The sequence below is a fragment of the Galleria mellonella genome, unplaced genomic scaffold (genome assembly GCF_026898425.1).
Source record: "Galleria mellonella isolate WM207_F2 unplaced genomic scaffold, CSIRO_AGI_GalMel_v1 utg266, whole genome shotgun sequence".
NCBI lineage: Eukaryota > Metazoa > Arthropoda > Insecta > Lepidoptera > Pyralidae > Galleria > Galleria mellonella.
The window spans coordinates 881,369-898,194 of record NW_026442061.1 but is presented as its reverse complement, the minus strand read 5'-3'; the positions used below and the strand labels follow the sequence as shown (position 1 = coordinate 898,194).

General features: G+C 35.9%; 1 protein-coding gene and 1 non-coding gene across 2 annotated transcripts; both read right to left on the bottom strand.

Annotated features, from left to right (window-relative positions):
* Positions 1-1,849: 1,849 nt before the first annotated feature.
* Positions 1,850-16,533, bottom strand: LOC116413090 (uncharacterized). The gene is made up of 12 exons (XM_052895171.1): positions 16,154-16,533; positions 15,494-16,075; positions 14,969-15,437; positions 13,563-13,737; positions 12,266-12,888; positions 11,652-11,850; positions 9,675-9,843; positions 8,705-8,849; positions 7,812-7,912; positions 7,335-7,466; positions 6,375-6,495; positions 1,850-6,017 (listed from the first exon to the last, which is right to left on the bottom strand). The coding sequence occupies exons 2-12, from the start codon at positions 15,954-15,956 to the stop codon at positions 5,831-5,833; spliced, it is 2,784 nt and encodes a 927-aa protein (XP_052751131.1). The 5' UTR covers positions 15,957-16,075; positions 16,154-16,533; the 3' UTR covers positions 1,850-5,830.
* Positions 10,463-10,655, bottom strand: LOC128200773 (U2 spliceosomal RNA). Its single transcript, XR_008252870.1, has one exon. It is a non-coding gene; the product is annotated as a U2 spliceosomal RNA (small nuclear RNA).
* Positions 16,534-16,826: the final 293 nt, after the last annotated feature.

The window sequence follows — 16,826 nt, the reverse complement described above, 5'->3', positions numbered from 1 at the left end:
TACGTTTCAAATTTACCCAAATCTCGATCTAACAATTTTTTACTTCCTATAGTTACATCTCAGTGCCGGATTTATTTTTTTTAAGACACAGGCTACTTTTCTTTCGCCCGCTTCTCTAGAAAGGACAGGGAGAGACGCTTACACGTATTTATTTTTTATTTACTTCTGTATTTATGTGAGTAGGTATAGGTTATAAAGTAGGTACCGCAAAATGATTGAATGAACAAACTAGCTATATTAAATAATAAAAGTGTAAAATGAGAATTAAATTTTTTTACAGAAAGTGATTTTTATTTTTAATTTCCCATATTATGTATCTCTAACGCACATTAGGCGGTCTATTCGGCCTATTTATAATACAATGAACGCTCTATATAAGCAACTCATTTAAACCAATATCAATAAAAAAGTTCCTTATTGGGAAAAGTCGCTTATAGGGAAAAAAGGAGTATAAAAATACTTACAGTCTGGAAAATATTTTTACTTATTTCTTTTACTAAGCGGAATAGAATAAATAAAATATAAAGAATGTTGCTTATAGAAAGGTTGCTTCACTATAGAGCGTTCACTGTATCATCTAATGTACATCTATATTGGTAAATCCAGCACTGTAGCATCTGCATCTGCATACAAAACTTGTTAATATAAAAAAAAAAACCTATAGAGCTAAATTGTGCATTTAAAACGGACAGTACGATAATAATAAAAAAAGATGTTCATGAGTATTGTATGAAAGTAGATATAAAATATTAAAATATACACATAAAAAAATTTTTTTCGTAAGTATAAAAGAACTGTTTCGAATTACAAATAGTGAGCCGCGTTACACGTATCCTAATAAGACACTTTCAGCCAATCACATCGTTTTACAATACTGTCACTTTCATGATTTATTCAGTTACATTTATATCCGAAAAAGATACTTCCGCGTATGAAAATTGACGCCAAGTAATAGACAATAACATAATACTTCTTAATGCACATACTGACATCAATAAAAAAAAAACCTTCATAACACTGAATTATTATAAATGTATAGTCCGACAACTTTGTGCGTGGCACTTCCTAGTAACTTCGCACTTAACTAGGGCGGACGGCGGAGAGGTAAGAAATCCGCGAGAAGGTAGAGTAGAGGTAAGCAGAATAAAGAGTACGTTCAAACGGTATAATAACGTTTACTGTGAAACTAGGTACTATGTAACATGATTATTATATTATATTATGATGAACTAGGTAACATGAGTCGCCCTTATAAAGACAAAATGCGAGTCGAGTTATAATGTCATATTGTGTTTTAATGCTATGCAATACATAGCATTAAAACACAATGTGAAATTAAGTACTGTAAGTAAGTACTAAAAACCTTGAGCAAACACATAAAATGTTTCACGTTATTTATGTTACATACTTCATGTTTGATATATTAATTGGGACTAATGATGACTTAGGACGATTACATATATGAAAACAATCACTATTTAAAAATTACTTCTAATCTATCGTATCAGGGGGGAAGGGTTGTTAGCAATGGAGTTTGACAGCCCCATTGCTAGCAATATGCCCTATCAGGTCGACCTCCACGTGGTTCCCCCTGGAAACCATCGTGAACAATTCTCGTTGAATTCGTTACGATGGGCTAACTGGCCTGCTACATCCTCACCTTCATCACCTCATCTTTCACTGGTGCCCCGCCGGTGTATACCGATAGCGCGGGTGGGGTTACCATTCCATTATCATCCATAAAAAAAAATCTATCGTATCATTAGGTAAAGTTATGATTATTTTTAATTAAAACAATATTCAAGCAAGCTATATGATATTAAATTACAATGGGGGTCGTGAAATTTAGTTACTTTATTAGTTTACTTCACAATTAATTTGATCGTACTGTAGGTAAATACATAATACTTCTCATAGGTCAATAACCCTGAAGGAGTGCCGGTCACAAAGTTGACGAGCTATATTTTTATCACTGCGTTCAGAATTCGTTTCTAACTACTTAATTACAGATACAAATATATCAGAGAAACATTACAAATGTAAAGGCGTATTGAAATATTATTCTGTACATCAAATACAAAATCAGAACCACTACTGTATATTATTGTATAGTGGACATATGAAAATATATGTAGATATTTTAACTATGCGCAATAAATGATATGCTGTGAAACCACATAATCAGTTCCAAACCACGGTTCATTAAAAGCTTTGCTTTGTTTGTGTCCAAGTTGCATATCGGTTTATACTTCATTATTTAAACCGATATTATTCTCTCTAGGTACGATATTACACTGTCAAATAAGAGATGAATATTCGTAAATTGAACTATCTATGATTCTACATATATGACCATAGAGTTACCATAGAGTAAGTACGTAGTATTACGTATTCACGTACTGACAGACTGGCAATGCAATCATGAAATCGAGACAAGAAAATAGTTACACCTGTGTGCGTGTTTTATAAATATATACAACGTGACAACTTCGAATTTGGATGGAATTAAAGTTGTAAAAATAGCAAAAGTTCACGTATCTGTCATAATTTTTATTTCCATTCGTCAACAATTAGAACTTTATTTGGATAAAATTAGATATATTTTTTTCTACTAATTCTTGAACAAAATATTTCTGATAGTTCTATATTACTACATTTAAAAAGATAAACAGATAAGATTTCAACGTAATTACGTGGAAAATATGCAAAATTGTTGCTTTCTCCTAATAGATGTTATATTCAGGAACAACACACTTAACTCTAACTAAAAAGATTCACTTAAAACTTATTACACTTCAAAATTTAAAAATAGAAAGAATATATTTTGTTCATACTTCTGCCAAATCAGCTTCGAGCATATAGAATCTCCTACTTTTCTGTCTCGCTCTAACATATATTATATTATATTTGTTTCTCTTTTACACTGCCAATCTATATACTTTATAATCTAAGCATTTGACAGTGTACTCGTTTATATATCCTTACGTAACGTAATTAGATTAATATTGAATAGAAAACTATTATACAATTACTCTATTGCAAATTAATTTTGTAAATGAGATAGTTTATAATAGTATGATGACTAAAAAGTCATTATTTTCATCATCATTACCATCATATTTAGATCAATCAATCGAGCTTCAAGATACTCCAATTACCGGTTCAACTTGCTAAAGCAGCTAAAAAACTGTTTGTATTAAAAATCGCATGAAATACCCAAATATATATAATTAGATTGCAGTCAACTATTTCTTACAAATATATATGTTAATAATTTAGTACCGTTACATCACCTGATTCAGTTTTATATGAAAAAAAAACCTAAAACATAAAAATAGACAGAATATGGAAATGATTTTTGTAAAAATTATTTGAGTGAAGAAAACTGATAGGAACAAATAGACAATTTAATTTCTACATGTCAGCTGATATCACTCATATTATATTGCTACTATATATATTTTTTCTATTTTATTTTATTGGTAAAAATTTCCGGACGAAATATAAACTAACTCATGGGCTTTACATGTATTTTGAGCGAAATAACATTACATAATGAGTATTTAAATTCACAAGTTTTTTGTATCACTTTATTACATGTTGGTACTTTTATGTGTGCTTTTTTTTAATAACTAAATTCAATAAAAGAAAATAATAAGATTTTTTATTGAATATTTAAAAAATATAGTGTAATAAAATAGCGAATAGTCTTAAACATCTCATATGATATAACGCCATCTAGTTTCCAAAAAAGCAGAGTTTATACAGTGGATACTCTTTCGTATTAATTGTAGAATTAAATCATTTTCCTCTATAACTGAAATGAAATTGGATGTAAATAAATATGATAAAAACACGTATCTCGAATAAAAATAAATACTTAAAATAATTTAAAAAAGCAACGTCATAAACTCCAAGTACATACCATACAAACTGGACAAGTTTTCAGGAATAGAAAACATGTAGCCACCAACAAGATGCACTGTCAACCAAACATTTATAGAGCACCATAGAGTAGCGAAGTGTGAGCAACTGTTACATATCTATAGAATATAAATATATGTATATCTACCTATAAATATTTTTTTATTCCACTTATTGCAGATCATATATTTACTCTGTAATCTTCGCAACAAATAAACAAACATGTATAATGTCGCAGTTGATTACATAGCTGTATAATTCTTATACTTTTGCCACTGATAAACGTATTAAAAATATTTATGACAATCAATATTCAAATTTAGAATATGAATTATTTTTTTAAAGGACATTTAAATAAACTAATTTTATATAAAGGTACAAATAAATATTTAATAAAAAATAAAATATATTATTCGTTCTCCCCCTTCTACCTTTATATCGGAAATGTATATGAAGGAAAGAGAAGAGTTTTACATTTACCTAGGCATACATTTATACACATGAACTATGCATAAAATTAGCCTAAACAGTTATCTACTATACTAATCTGAACACACCTCCAATTAGGTCTTATGTTCTTAACATTAGAGTCGAAATTCAACGAAAACTTCAAGTATTTCGATAGTGACATACAAATTAATAACTACGTAAACACGTAATATCTATAATTTTGTAATGGTACATTTAGTTTTACTATGTTATATATAGAAACAGGCCGCAAATATATTTGAATATTTTCACAATTTTTTTTTCCATCTACATACACAGGGTAAAACGAAATCACTAGCATCATTTTAAAGTAGGCTTAATCCAAAATTCCATTTTCATTGATAGAACACTATCTTAAAAGGACCCTAATGATTTTGATATCACCGTATATAAATTTCTTGTTATATTTTATATTCTCACATCACGACGAGTTACACCGTCCCTCTACTATTCACAATATACTAATAGTATTCAAGATCCTGTAATTCAATCACTCATCAATATCATGTCAATTCCTTTAAAATTAATTGCACCGCTCGTATTTTTAATACAATTTTCTTGTTATGTTATGGCATGTTGTAGTTTATTTTTTATATAATAATATATTAAATTTATATAGTTTTTACTTAGTATGCGAAAACAATTTTTTTTAACTGAATGAATGAAATAATAATTTAGTCCTTCGAGCCAGATCAACGCATGCATGATACGTTCTTTATAATTTTTTATATATACATACATAAAAGGCAGAATATGCCTTACTTGTACTTTACCATGTTTATCATAATTATTAAAAACACTTCATGACTAGATTTTTTCATGACGTTAAAATTTGAGAGAATTATTAACACCCCTATAATATTATTACAATTAAACAAGAGACATGGAACGATGGATTTTTTGACATTTGATAACAATTTTCTAATGTCGGACATCTGTAATTAAATACAGCAAATGTTTATAATCTATATAGAGCAATCAATATTAATTTACATATCTTCATAAATAGATTAATGTCAAAAACGCCACCATAGAGTTCCACTAATTTATCTTCGATTTAAATAGATAAAACCCCAGTACATTGCTTTTCATGTATGATAACACATTGAATTCATACTTCATATCATTTTAAATACGTTCAAGTATCAAGATTGTCCGAGATCATAATCTGGATATCTACCATGAAATGTAATTTCGTCACTTAGAAATCTTGTTCGATGAAAGACTTTCCTGCGAAAATCGATTTTACAGACACCGATATTGTATACTGGCTTTCCGTTCATCATAAACCCTACCATAAAGTTTTTGAACTGCCGAAATATTGTTGACAACATTCCGTACGTGTTACGTTTGGTTCGGAAATTTTGAATAAATTTTCATGGTAAGCAGACAGGGCCGGACTCACCGCAGGGCATGTTCAGTTGGCCCAGGCCATGACGACTTTGCTGAAGGGCACGAAGAGTGCAGCGGCAGAAGGCGCGGCTAAGAAGTAGCGGCGACCGCGGTACGTACCGTCGTTGTGCGAGCCGACCGCCTCGCGGGACACCTCCGCACCCACCACTACGCTGCTACTAGCGGCAGTGCTTCCAGCCAGCCCCACGTATCTGACACACCATATTTTTTTGGATAACGATTGATTTGATTGATTGTGTAACATATTAATTGAATGGTCATCTAACTAGACACAGGTAAACTCGATACCGCTCTGATATCTATATATTGGGTTTACTTTCGACATTGATGACGAGAAAAAAGCTCCATCTCTAGCAATATACCTTATCAAATCGACCTCCAGTTTCCAGGGGAAACCTTGTAAAATTTGTCACGATGGGTTAACCTAGCTTTCATCCTTATCTATCATCCCTCACTGGTGCCAAGCCAGCAAATACCAATAGCGCAGGCGGAGTTGCCATTCCATTATCACCCATTACAAAACAGAAGTATATAGTGCAGCGCGTTACCTGACTCGTCCTATGACAACTCGCCCCTGGGGCGAGATAAGCTTGACCGTGTGTCCGAGTCGCAGCTGGCGCGGCTCCGACGGGATGTATGGCTGTCCGCACACCACCGCTGACCCATCCACTGCCGATATACGCATATATGTATATTTATTTGCAGAAGGAGGCATTATGCAAAAGTCGTTTGCTTGGGTAGCTCTATCCCAATCGTGTATCTACCGTGAAGCACTTGTGTTTGCATGGCTGTGTTTCGGTTTGAAATACACTGTTATACCAAATTAGATGCGATTCACAGTTGTGTTTCTGGAGATTTAATTTAAAATCTTTTAAGTGTTTCGTCTTGATATCCCATCTAGAATCGGTCATGGTCAAAGGTAAAATTCATTATTCTTTTTACTTCTGATAGCCAAGTACAAAATAGCGGGTAAAAAGATTGTAACAATTATAAAAATGTAGACGACACCATCTGGACGAGTGGCGGTCCTCCACCGTGCGTTTTTCAAGGCACTTTCTCCCACGCACGACCATTCTTTGGAATCAACTTTCAGCAGCAGTATTTCCAAACCGATACGACAACATAACCTTCAAGAAAAGAGCATATTCCTTTTTAAAAGGCCGGCAGCACACCTGCAATGCCGTAGGTGTTATGGGTGATCACAGGCGACGGTAGTCACTTACCATCAGGTGAGCCGCATGCTCGTTTGCCCCGTGTTGTAAAAAAAATGTAGAAATTCTGACATCCTTTTGCAGTTTTTCACATTTTTCCTCCAACATTTTTCTGCCAAAATTTTCCTTAGAAACAACAGCTTGAAGTTCTTCAAAAAAGGCGTAATAATATTTCTTAAAGGTGGGCAAAGCGCGCGTGACAACCCATAGACAAGCATCCATAAACTACAGTAACCCCGTTTACCATCAGACGAGCCATATGCCTGTTTGCCACCACAATAACTTAAAAATACTCACGGTCCAGCGCCGTGGAGACTGAGGAGGATCGCAAATTGTCTATGGAACGGCGCAGGTAAGCGTCGGTCTCGTATAGCAGCTCGTCGGTGTCGTCGCGCACGTCCGGCAGCGAGCTGCGCCACCCTCGCCACTCTGCAAACACCGTACACTTTACTTTGACTATAAGGCCACCAGCTACGGAGGTATGAGGTAACAAACATATCAAATTCCTTTCTCTCCTGTAAATATCATAAGAGGCGACTAAAGGAACTTAATTGTAGAGGGCTGGACAGCAACGTTCCTCTTAAAACATTACCAAAGGCCAACTGCATTTGCCAACCCGCCTGCCAAGCGTGGCAACTACTGGCAAAACCTCTCTTTATAGGAGAGACCTATGTTCATAAGTGGACAGTTAATAGCTGATATCACGAATCAGAAAAATTCTTTTAAAGTCGGTTAAAAATCGACTGAAAGCATAAAAATAAATAGCCTGAGTACCTTTGGTGTGGGGCAGGTAGACAGGCTGCGTCTGCGACAACCAATCATTGCTGCGATCTATGCTGAGGCACGGTGAACGGTATGAACCGCGCGACATGAACCTGAGGATCAATATTAACGTTATATTATATTCTTTTTCTATAGTTATCATTATAAAAACTTATGTTGTAGAGGAATAGTATTTACTTAATGGATGATAATGAAATGGCAACTCCGCCCGAGCTGACGGTATATGCTGAGGGGCACCGTGAGAGATGATAGGTGAGGATATAGGATCAGTTAACCCATGGTTATGAATACACTTGGAATTCAGCATAATGATTTCCAGAACCACGTGGAGGTCGACCTGACAGGGTGTGTTGCTAGCAATGGAAACGGTAGTTCACATTGCTAACAATCCCTCCCCTCCAGCAGGAGGGTATTATTAGTAATGGGAGTCGACCTGTATACAGAACTACACTAATTTCTAAGGAGAAATTTACTATAAACTTAATCTTTACTCAATTAATCACGATTAGCCAACTGAACTGAATTCATTCTCATCTAACATCCCTATCTTGGGGGGAAAGGGATTGTTAGTAATGGAGACTGAGAATCCCATTGCTAGCAATATACCCAACCAGGTCGATCTCCTCGCGGTTCCTCCTGGAAACTATCATGGTTAATTCCTGATGAATTCATCATGATGGGCTAATTGGCCTGTTTTCATTCTCACCTATCACCCTTCACTGGTGCTCCGCCGGCGTATCCCGTTAGCGCAGGCGGGGTTACCATACCATTTTCACCCATCAAAAAAAAAACATCCCTATCTATTAACCCGCTGACCTAAACCAATAACTTAGACGCGGTATTATTTTTATTAATAAAATTAATTAAAAAACAATATAACGTACTTGGAGGTGGGCGAAAATCCAGGAACGGCTGCAGGGCCGAAGGAGGGCGGCGCGGGGCCCGCCGCGGGCTGCGGCGAGGCGCGCTTGCCCAGCGCCCACACCGGGTCCGCAGACCGCGACAGCTCCGGCACCATCGACGTAAACCCTAACGCAACAACACTAGGGTTTTATACCGCCATAGCGAGTAAAGAATGGCGACAAGAAGACCACTTGGTACAATCTTCCTTAATGTACTATAAGCGTAAATTTTCTAGCGGTGGTGAAAATTGCTTAGTACCATTATTTTAAATATTCCTTGGCAAATAGTGAAGTCACTATTTAAATCTAAAGATAGATTTTTAGACACAAAAAATGTAGTAGTTAAAAAAAGTAACGTGACAGACAAAGTGTATCTGTATGTCAAAGAATGATCTAAGATATTCGTTGTTGTCGGGATATTTTAGTAATTAAATTGAATAATATTTTTTTCGCACTTACACAGTAAATAACAGCATTTTAGACTTTTTTCTCTATTAATAAATTTGCCATCAGTCTAAAGAATATAATCAAATGCTGTCTGATATTTTAGTTTCATAGGTTTAAGCATTGCTTTGCCATTCGACCAAATGGGTTACTAGTGGCATACAATGCCCGTATTTAAAAGCTTCTAAGTACTCAGCAAGCTATGGAGAGGAATATGCTCTGAGTATTTTGCATAACCCGAAAGATAAACAGGTTGAAGTGGCAATGGGCTGGTCATACAGCTCGAAAAACCGACAACCAATGGAAAGGAAAAATTCTTGAGTGATGACCCCATACGGGCAAACGCAGTTGGACCCCCACTAGATGGAGTGGAAGCAGATCAGTGGAAGCAGACGGTGCAGGACCGTTCCTTATGGCAGTCTATGGGGGAGCTCTATATTTAGCAGTGGACATATAACGGCTGAGATGATGATGACATAAAATAGTGAGATAGCAGATAAAAAATTACCAATGTCGCTGAGAAGCAAGCGGCGCGTGTCGTCGGCGCGCGGCGGGCGCGGCGCGGAGGGCCGGCGCGGCGCGCGGCCCGGCCCCGGCCCCGCGCCCCGCGCCCCGCACGCGCCGCACCCGCCCCCCGCCGCGCCCACGTAGCTCTCACCCACCGACGGTAACGGAATCTGGACATGGTCAAAATATTCGATACATTTTCCATACAATAATCTCCTATAATTTAAATTTAATTAAACGATGAGCCATCAAATATCATAATTTCTATCATAATAATCAATGTGCTAAACATTTTAGAAGGAATTTTTATAGTTGCTCTTTTAGAGTCTACGTTAAGAATTAAATAATGCCTATGAATTACTTATTATAGCATATTTTATGTCAGATATATAAAGAAATAAATAAGAGGATAAAAAATTATAATTATGTTCCATATATAGTAATAATTTTTTTTATGCAACTTAGAATGGCAAACAAGCTGACGGCCCACCTGATGGAAAGTGGTAACCGTAGCCTATAGACATGAGCAGTACCATGGACATAGGTGTTCTTCCTCTGTACCCTGTAAATTCACGCCATATACCAACCACCCTTCAAACTGAAACACAGCTATTCAAACACAACTGCTCTATGGTTGAAACACGAATGGGATAGATGCACCCAAGCAAACGACTTTTGTACAAAGTCTTCCTCTGGTAAAAGTTAACCCTTAATACTCATGCATTTCTTTTGAATTGTCTACCATTAAAAACGACGGGCAAAAAGGTGCGTGAGAGAGATTTTTATTTCATTATGTGGGCCAATCCCGGCGGCACTGCAATGCCGGGCCGACCCGTGACGGGAGTGGAGCGAGCCCCGAACATCCCGTCGGTTTACAAAAATCAGTTTAATATACTGGTCCCTCAGTGAGGGAACTTCCAGATATTAAGCTGATAAGAACAGATACTACACTTTGATCTTAGCCAAAAGGCCGAGAAGCGATAAAGAAAATTCGCAGCTCCGAGGTAGTCATAGATTAGCGATAAACATTAATATCGCGTAGTAGTTTTGTTGCAGCGCCATCTATTGGTTATATATATAACTTTATTGTATTTAGTATATAAATTTAGTTAGGGGACAGCAGTGGCCCCTATCAAGCGAGCACATCTGTATCATCCCTTTCTAGAATTATTTTTACATAACTACTTTTTTTTTGTAATTTTTTATTTTATCTTTATTTGGTCTCCCAGCAATTGTTACACTGATAAGATTTAATATTAAAATTACTGTCTACACAGTGTACAATCATTTTAAATGAAACACAACATGCTAATTATCAAATATGGTATAACAAACTCCTGAGTTATTTAACATAGGTATAGTTTTTTAAATTAAATAAATGATTGCTTCAAATAAATTTTTGCTATTCAATTAACTGCAATGCTTTCCTATAGAAATCCTCTTCCATTTCGAAGTCAATATGTTGTGAAGTGTTGCTTGCAATTATTCAACAGTTTGTTAAAACGTGGTACAGTGAAGTTGGCACCAAGAGCAGTTCTATGGAACGGCACGGACATTGGACTGATATAACTACGGAAATAGTGTACAGGCAATCGAAAATGAAATTTAGCAAAAATCTGCGAACAGTAAATTCTGTTCCTAAACAACTTATATAAGAAAATTAAATCTATTAATGTTCTACGCTTATCAAGAGATACCATATTGAAATAGATAAGCCTATTCCTGTAGGCCTCTATTCCTTTGTAGCTTTGCAAACACAATTGCTTCACAGTAAAACCACGAATGGGACAGAGGTGCCCAAGCAAACGACTTTTGTACAAAGTCTCCGTCTGGTATATGTTATACATTTTATATACAATCAAAAACAATTTTAATAATTTTCCTTATGATTTTATTTACCAGTTTCCTGAATTCTTGAAATCATGAAAAATATTTTTTCGACATTATATGTCTAACAATAAATGCAACTGCAACTAACCTTATGAGCGAGATACCCATCGGAGCTCCACCGCGGCGGCAGTGCCGACACATCGGTCTGCGCGCCGCTTTCTCGCCGCGGGCCGCCGCGTGTGCCACCCGCCGCCAGCAGCCCCGCGCCCGGCCCTGCGGCCGGCCCCGTGCCCGGACCTGCACCCGCTCGCATTGGACCGCGCCACGCACCGCGATATCCCACCGGTCTACGGATATACACACAGATATATATTTAAAATTATTTTCTAGATGGGACCTGGTCTTATAAAAAAGGCACAAATGTACTCTCAGTCGTGTCTTTGGTAAGCTTCTCTCGTGTCCTGCGATGGGCTCTAGACAATTCTGGCGTGAGCATGAAATATCCAACCCAACCCCCTTAAGTATGCCTGTGACACATGATGTCGATAGCGAGCATTTGTTGGATTCGTTATAGAATTACAGAGAATCTTCTAAACAATGCTCGCGACTAAAATAACGTACATACATATATGCCATTTGATTTTATATATTATTTCAATAAAGACAGAAATTTGTATCAAAATGTAACTTTTTTTAATTAGAAAATCGAGGTCACTGTAAATTGTAATTTAATATAAAAAACTTAAAAAATGCAAATTATACCTGTACTGAAATGGATTGGGGCATGTGTTCCTTCTAACATTCAAATTTCCTAACAAATCATCCTCTGAAATTCCACATTTTGATATATCAGTCTCAGCAAACACTGAAAATCTATGTCCGAAATTACTGGTTCTGTGAAAATTTTCTATACTCTCGTCTCTATGGAGAATGTCCATACTGGATCCTAATTCGAAACTTGAAGACTTTGTATTATCGAAACTTAAGCCTCTGTTGTACTCGCAAGTCAAGCTGTCCACGCTGTCCAATCTTCTTGTACTTGTATTTGGGCTCTTTCTATACAGCATATTGTCTGATTTATTATCGCAGCTTTTCAGTATACCCCTGCCGGGCAAGTCCAAACTTCCTTTGCCATTAAAAGCCACATGTTTAATCTCTTTGTCACTTGGTAAAGACACACGTTTCATTCTCAATGAGGACTCAGCTATAACACTCTGGAGACTGGTGTTCTCCTGATTTTCGTTTTCCGCATTGTCTCTAGTTTCACCCCCTGGTTGGAAGTCAGGGTCGAGAGTGTGAAACTTGATGAGTACCGGAGTAGAGTGAGTGGTAGACGCGGAGCCTGGCGTCCATTGCTCTGACTCCCGTATTGATACGAGGTCTTCCTACAAATAGAGGTCACACTCATATGAATTTCATTATAAAAGGTCACATCTCAAAATCTTCAAAACCATAAGAGGGTTCTTGAAGACATTTAAGAAAACATATCGTTTTCTTCAGATTAATTGAAAATTTTGAGAAATAATAATTCTTATTTAATTAAACTTATTTATTTGACAACCGCAGTTAGGCTGAGGGGAAAGGGATTGTTAATAATGCGGACTATCAGTCCCATTGCTAGTAATATACCCTATCAGGTCAACCTCCACATAATCCCCTCTGGAAACCATTGTGCTGAATTCCAAGTGTATTCATCATGATGGGCTAACTGACCTGCTCATTCATCTCACCTATCATCCTTCATTGGTGCCCTGCCAGTGTATACCGACTATACTTTATATTATAGGCCAAATTTAAAGCAAATTTGTATAAGACATAAGTATAATGTTTATTATGTAGAGTCCAAAATCACTTTTACATGTACACCACCATGGTTTTAAACTAACTATATAAAGATAAATATGTGACTTTCATCCTAACTCATTTACTCACTTGAATATGTATAAATGAGATAATTAAATAATACAGAAACTGTGATTGACAAAAAAATAATAATGTTTATTAAACTGATATATTTAGAGTATAATTAAATATTAATAGTTAGATGTTTCATTAATACCTGCAAATTACTCATGTCCTTAGATTCATCAGTGGTGAATATCAACTCTATGTCGTCAACTTCCTCAGATTCATTGCCACTAGCTGTCTCCTGATCGAGTTTATCTTCGCCGCCTGGATCAACAGGCGTCGCAACACCCTCAGAGAATACTGAGTTGTCTCCTTCTGATAATGACCTAGAACCATATTGAAATAAAAAATATTTATTAAAAGAATTTTTTTTTATACAACTTAGAATGGCAAACAAGCTGACGGCCCATCTGATAGAAAATGGTAACCGTCGCCTATAGACATGAGCAGTATCATGGACATAACAGAGTATACTGTTTCGCCCATGATACACCCCATGCGTTGCCATTTCTGAGGACTCAGGTGTTATTCCTCTGTACCCTGTAAATTCACGCCATATCCCACCCTTTAAACCGAAACACAGCCATGCAAACACAGCTGCTTCACGGTTGAATTACGAATGGGACAGAGGTACCCAAGCAATCGACTTTTTATTTATAAGCTAGGTTCAATCATTATTATATGAATTAAGTAATATTTTATAACAACACTTATTATAGAATGGGCCACCCCTTCCTTTATTGCAGGTAACCAAAGGAACTTAATGATCAAGGGATGGACAGCAGCATCCCTCTTAAAATATCACCAAAGTCTAACTGCAATTGCCAAACCACATGCCAATAGTAGCAACTACTAGAAAACCTATATATAGGTTTATGTCCAGTGGTGAACAATTACCAGCTAATATAATAATTAAAAAAATAAATAATAATTACTTTTTTTTTTTTTTTTTTTTTTTATACAACTTAGAATGGCAAACAAGCTGACGGTCGACCCGATAGAAAGTGGTAACCGTCGCCTATAGACATGAGCAGTACCATGGACATAACAGTATACACACATACTGTTTCGCCCATGATAAACCATATATAGGACTCAGATGTTATTCCTCTGTACCCAGTAAATTCACGCCATATCCCACAAACCGAAACACAGCCATGCAAACACAACTGCTTAAAAAACGAATACAGATAATAACTTTTTACTTTTTCATGTAATAGTTCTATAGCAGATAATCAACAGTTAATTCAAGACCTCAGACATAAACCAGATACCAGAATGTTAGTTAAAAAATTTGCACCTGAAAAAGTGTTTTATTTTTAACTTCACTAGGAAACTTTCCTAATATTTTTTATGATGTGAATTTATCTTAATAATAAGAAAAATTACAATAAAATTCATTAAACAGAAGAAAGGGGTTGAGAGTGTATAAGAATACACTATAGTATTTTTAGTTCACTACAAGAGAAATAGAACTCTGTGTCATGGTTATAATAATTATTTTATTCTAGAATATTCTGGAATTTATTTAATTATTTAATTATCCATATTATTTACCTGAGACTCAAGTCATCAACATCTAAATTTAATGTCTCTTTTCTTCTACTCCTTTCTACATTTTCCTTCATAACTAGACTCTCTTCAGATGTAATCCTCACTTGAACATCAAATTTGTCCACTTTGGCCTTAGCTTCAGCCTCATTTGGCACTGCCATCTTTATATTCTCTTTAGAAACTGTCCTTACATTAATACTCTCTCCTTTAGGACCCTCAATATTTTCAAAATGTTCTTTTCTTTCTCCAAATTGAAACCTTACATCTGATTCTTTGGGTACTTTTTCTTCTGTAGTTGAATCACTCTCTGAAGTAGTACTCGAAATGATTGCTCCTTCTTTCAAAGTTCTCACTTTAATTCTCACATCAAATTTAGACAGTAGCTCTAGTTTGGTCTTAAAACTTGGTTGATGACCTTCTTGTTCACTATCTTTAGGAAAACTTGTGACTTGACTGTTCAATTCATCTATTTCTGTATGTGTATTTTCATGAGAAATGACTTCAGGACTCCCTTCAGGAGATACCGACTCACTTCAGGAGATACATTTAACTCCTCTTGAATATCATGTAACTTTTCTGCTGTACAAAACTGGACTGTACTTTCAGGTTCATCTTGAGGTTCAGGTTCAATATCCACAGTATTACTGTCACTGGTAGCAGTTTTAATTACCACTTCACTTCCAGTACCCTCTATATCTTCCACCCGAGGGCTGTAAGTGACTTCTAATTTTATATTCTGGGTATTAGAGTCCTCATAATGTGAATCAATTATTTTACGCCTCAATATATGATTTTCTAATGTCAACTTTTCTATGATGTCCTCATAGTCAGTACACCGTGATTGTTGCTCATATTTCTCCTTCAAAGTCTTAAGTTCATTCTTGGACACTTCCAATGCTGTCCGCAAAGACACCACAGTTTGGTGTAATGCCCTCACTGTGTCCAAATGTGCAACCCCATTAGGGACAGTCTCCAATCTATCGCTATCCATTCCACCTTATTTCCCGCCTTTAAGCTTACATTCAACATCCCATACATGACTATTGCTCTTTCAAACTATCTTAACTTCACAATTACATCAGTTTCCATCGCCGACAATTGAAATCAGACCTTTAATAAATAAATAAGGTATAAGAAAAGTAGTCACACATTTATTATTTAACAAGAAGAAATGAGAAATGGACTTACTTGTGACCTACTTCGAAAATATAGTATCCATTGACACACATAGTCGTCGTGTCGCACATTTTTAGATCCTTATCTATTCGCACGATAGTATAAAGATCCCCGATGTATCAGGGCACGAACAGACATGTAATCGATAAAACAACTCAAACCAAACACAGGTAATTAAGCTTTTAAGGTCCTCGAAAGTTGAAACGGCGCGCCGCACCACTGGCACGAAGCACTGATAAACCTCCAGCACGAAAAGCTGTAATTAAGTCAGTATATATTATCTCTCAATCGTTTTGACAAGGTTGTAGGGCATACGTATATTATAGGATACTTGAAAAATCTCGCACCTTGTAAACAAATCAATACTTCAATTTGCTGTTCGCGGGCATAAGAGGAAGGGGATGTGCATGATATTGTTGTTTCTGTCATCGGGCACATATGTTTGACATTTTAATCTACACGTTCCAATTTACGACAAGGATAATTTAAAGAAACAAATTCAAGTGCTATCAGTATTTTTATAATTGTTGTAATATCATTGATTAAAATACATGCAATCTTTTATAGATATATCATTCTTTTTATTGTAATATTATAATTATGTACCTTTGGAATTACATTGATTATTAATCAGCCGGAATTCAAACTTGGAACATCTGCCAGTAATCAAAATTTGACAGTGTCA

Excerpts from the sequence above, each read along its gene's own strand:
- LOC116413090 (XM_052895171.1), bottom strand. The coding sequence starts at position 15,956 with ATGGATAGCGATAGATTGGAGACTGTCCCTAATGGGGTTGCACATTTG. Across the intron at positions 11,851-12,265 it reads CCCAATCCATTTCAGTACAG|ACCGGTGGGATATCGCGGTG; the intron begins GTATAATTTGCA and ends GTATATCCGTAG. Across the intron at positions 8,850-9,674 it reads CTTGCTTCTCAGCGACATTG|GGTTTACGTCGATGGTGCCG; the intron begins GTAATTTTTTAT and ends TTGTTGCGTTAG.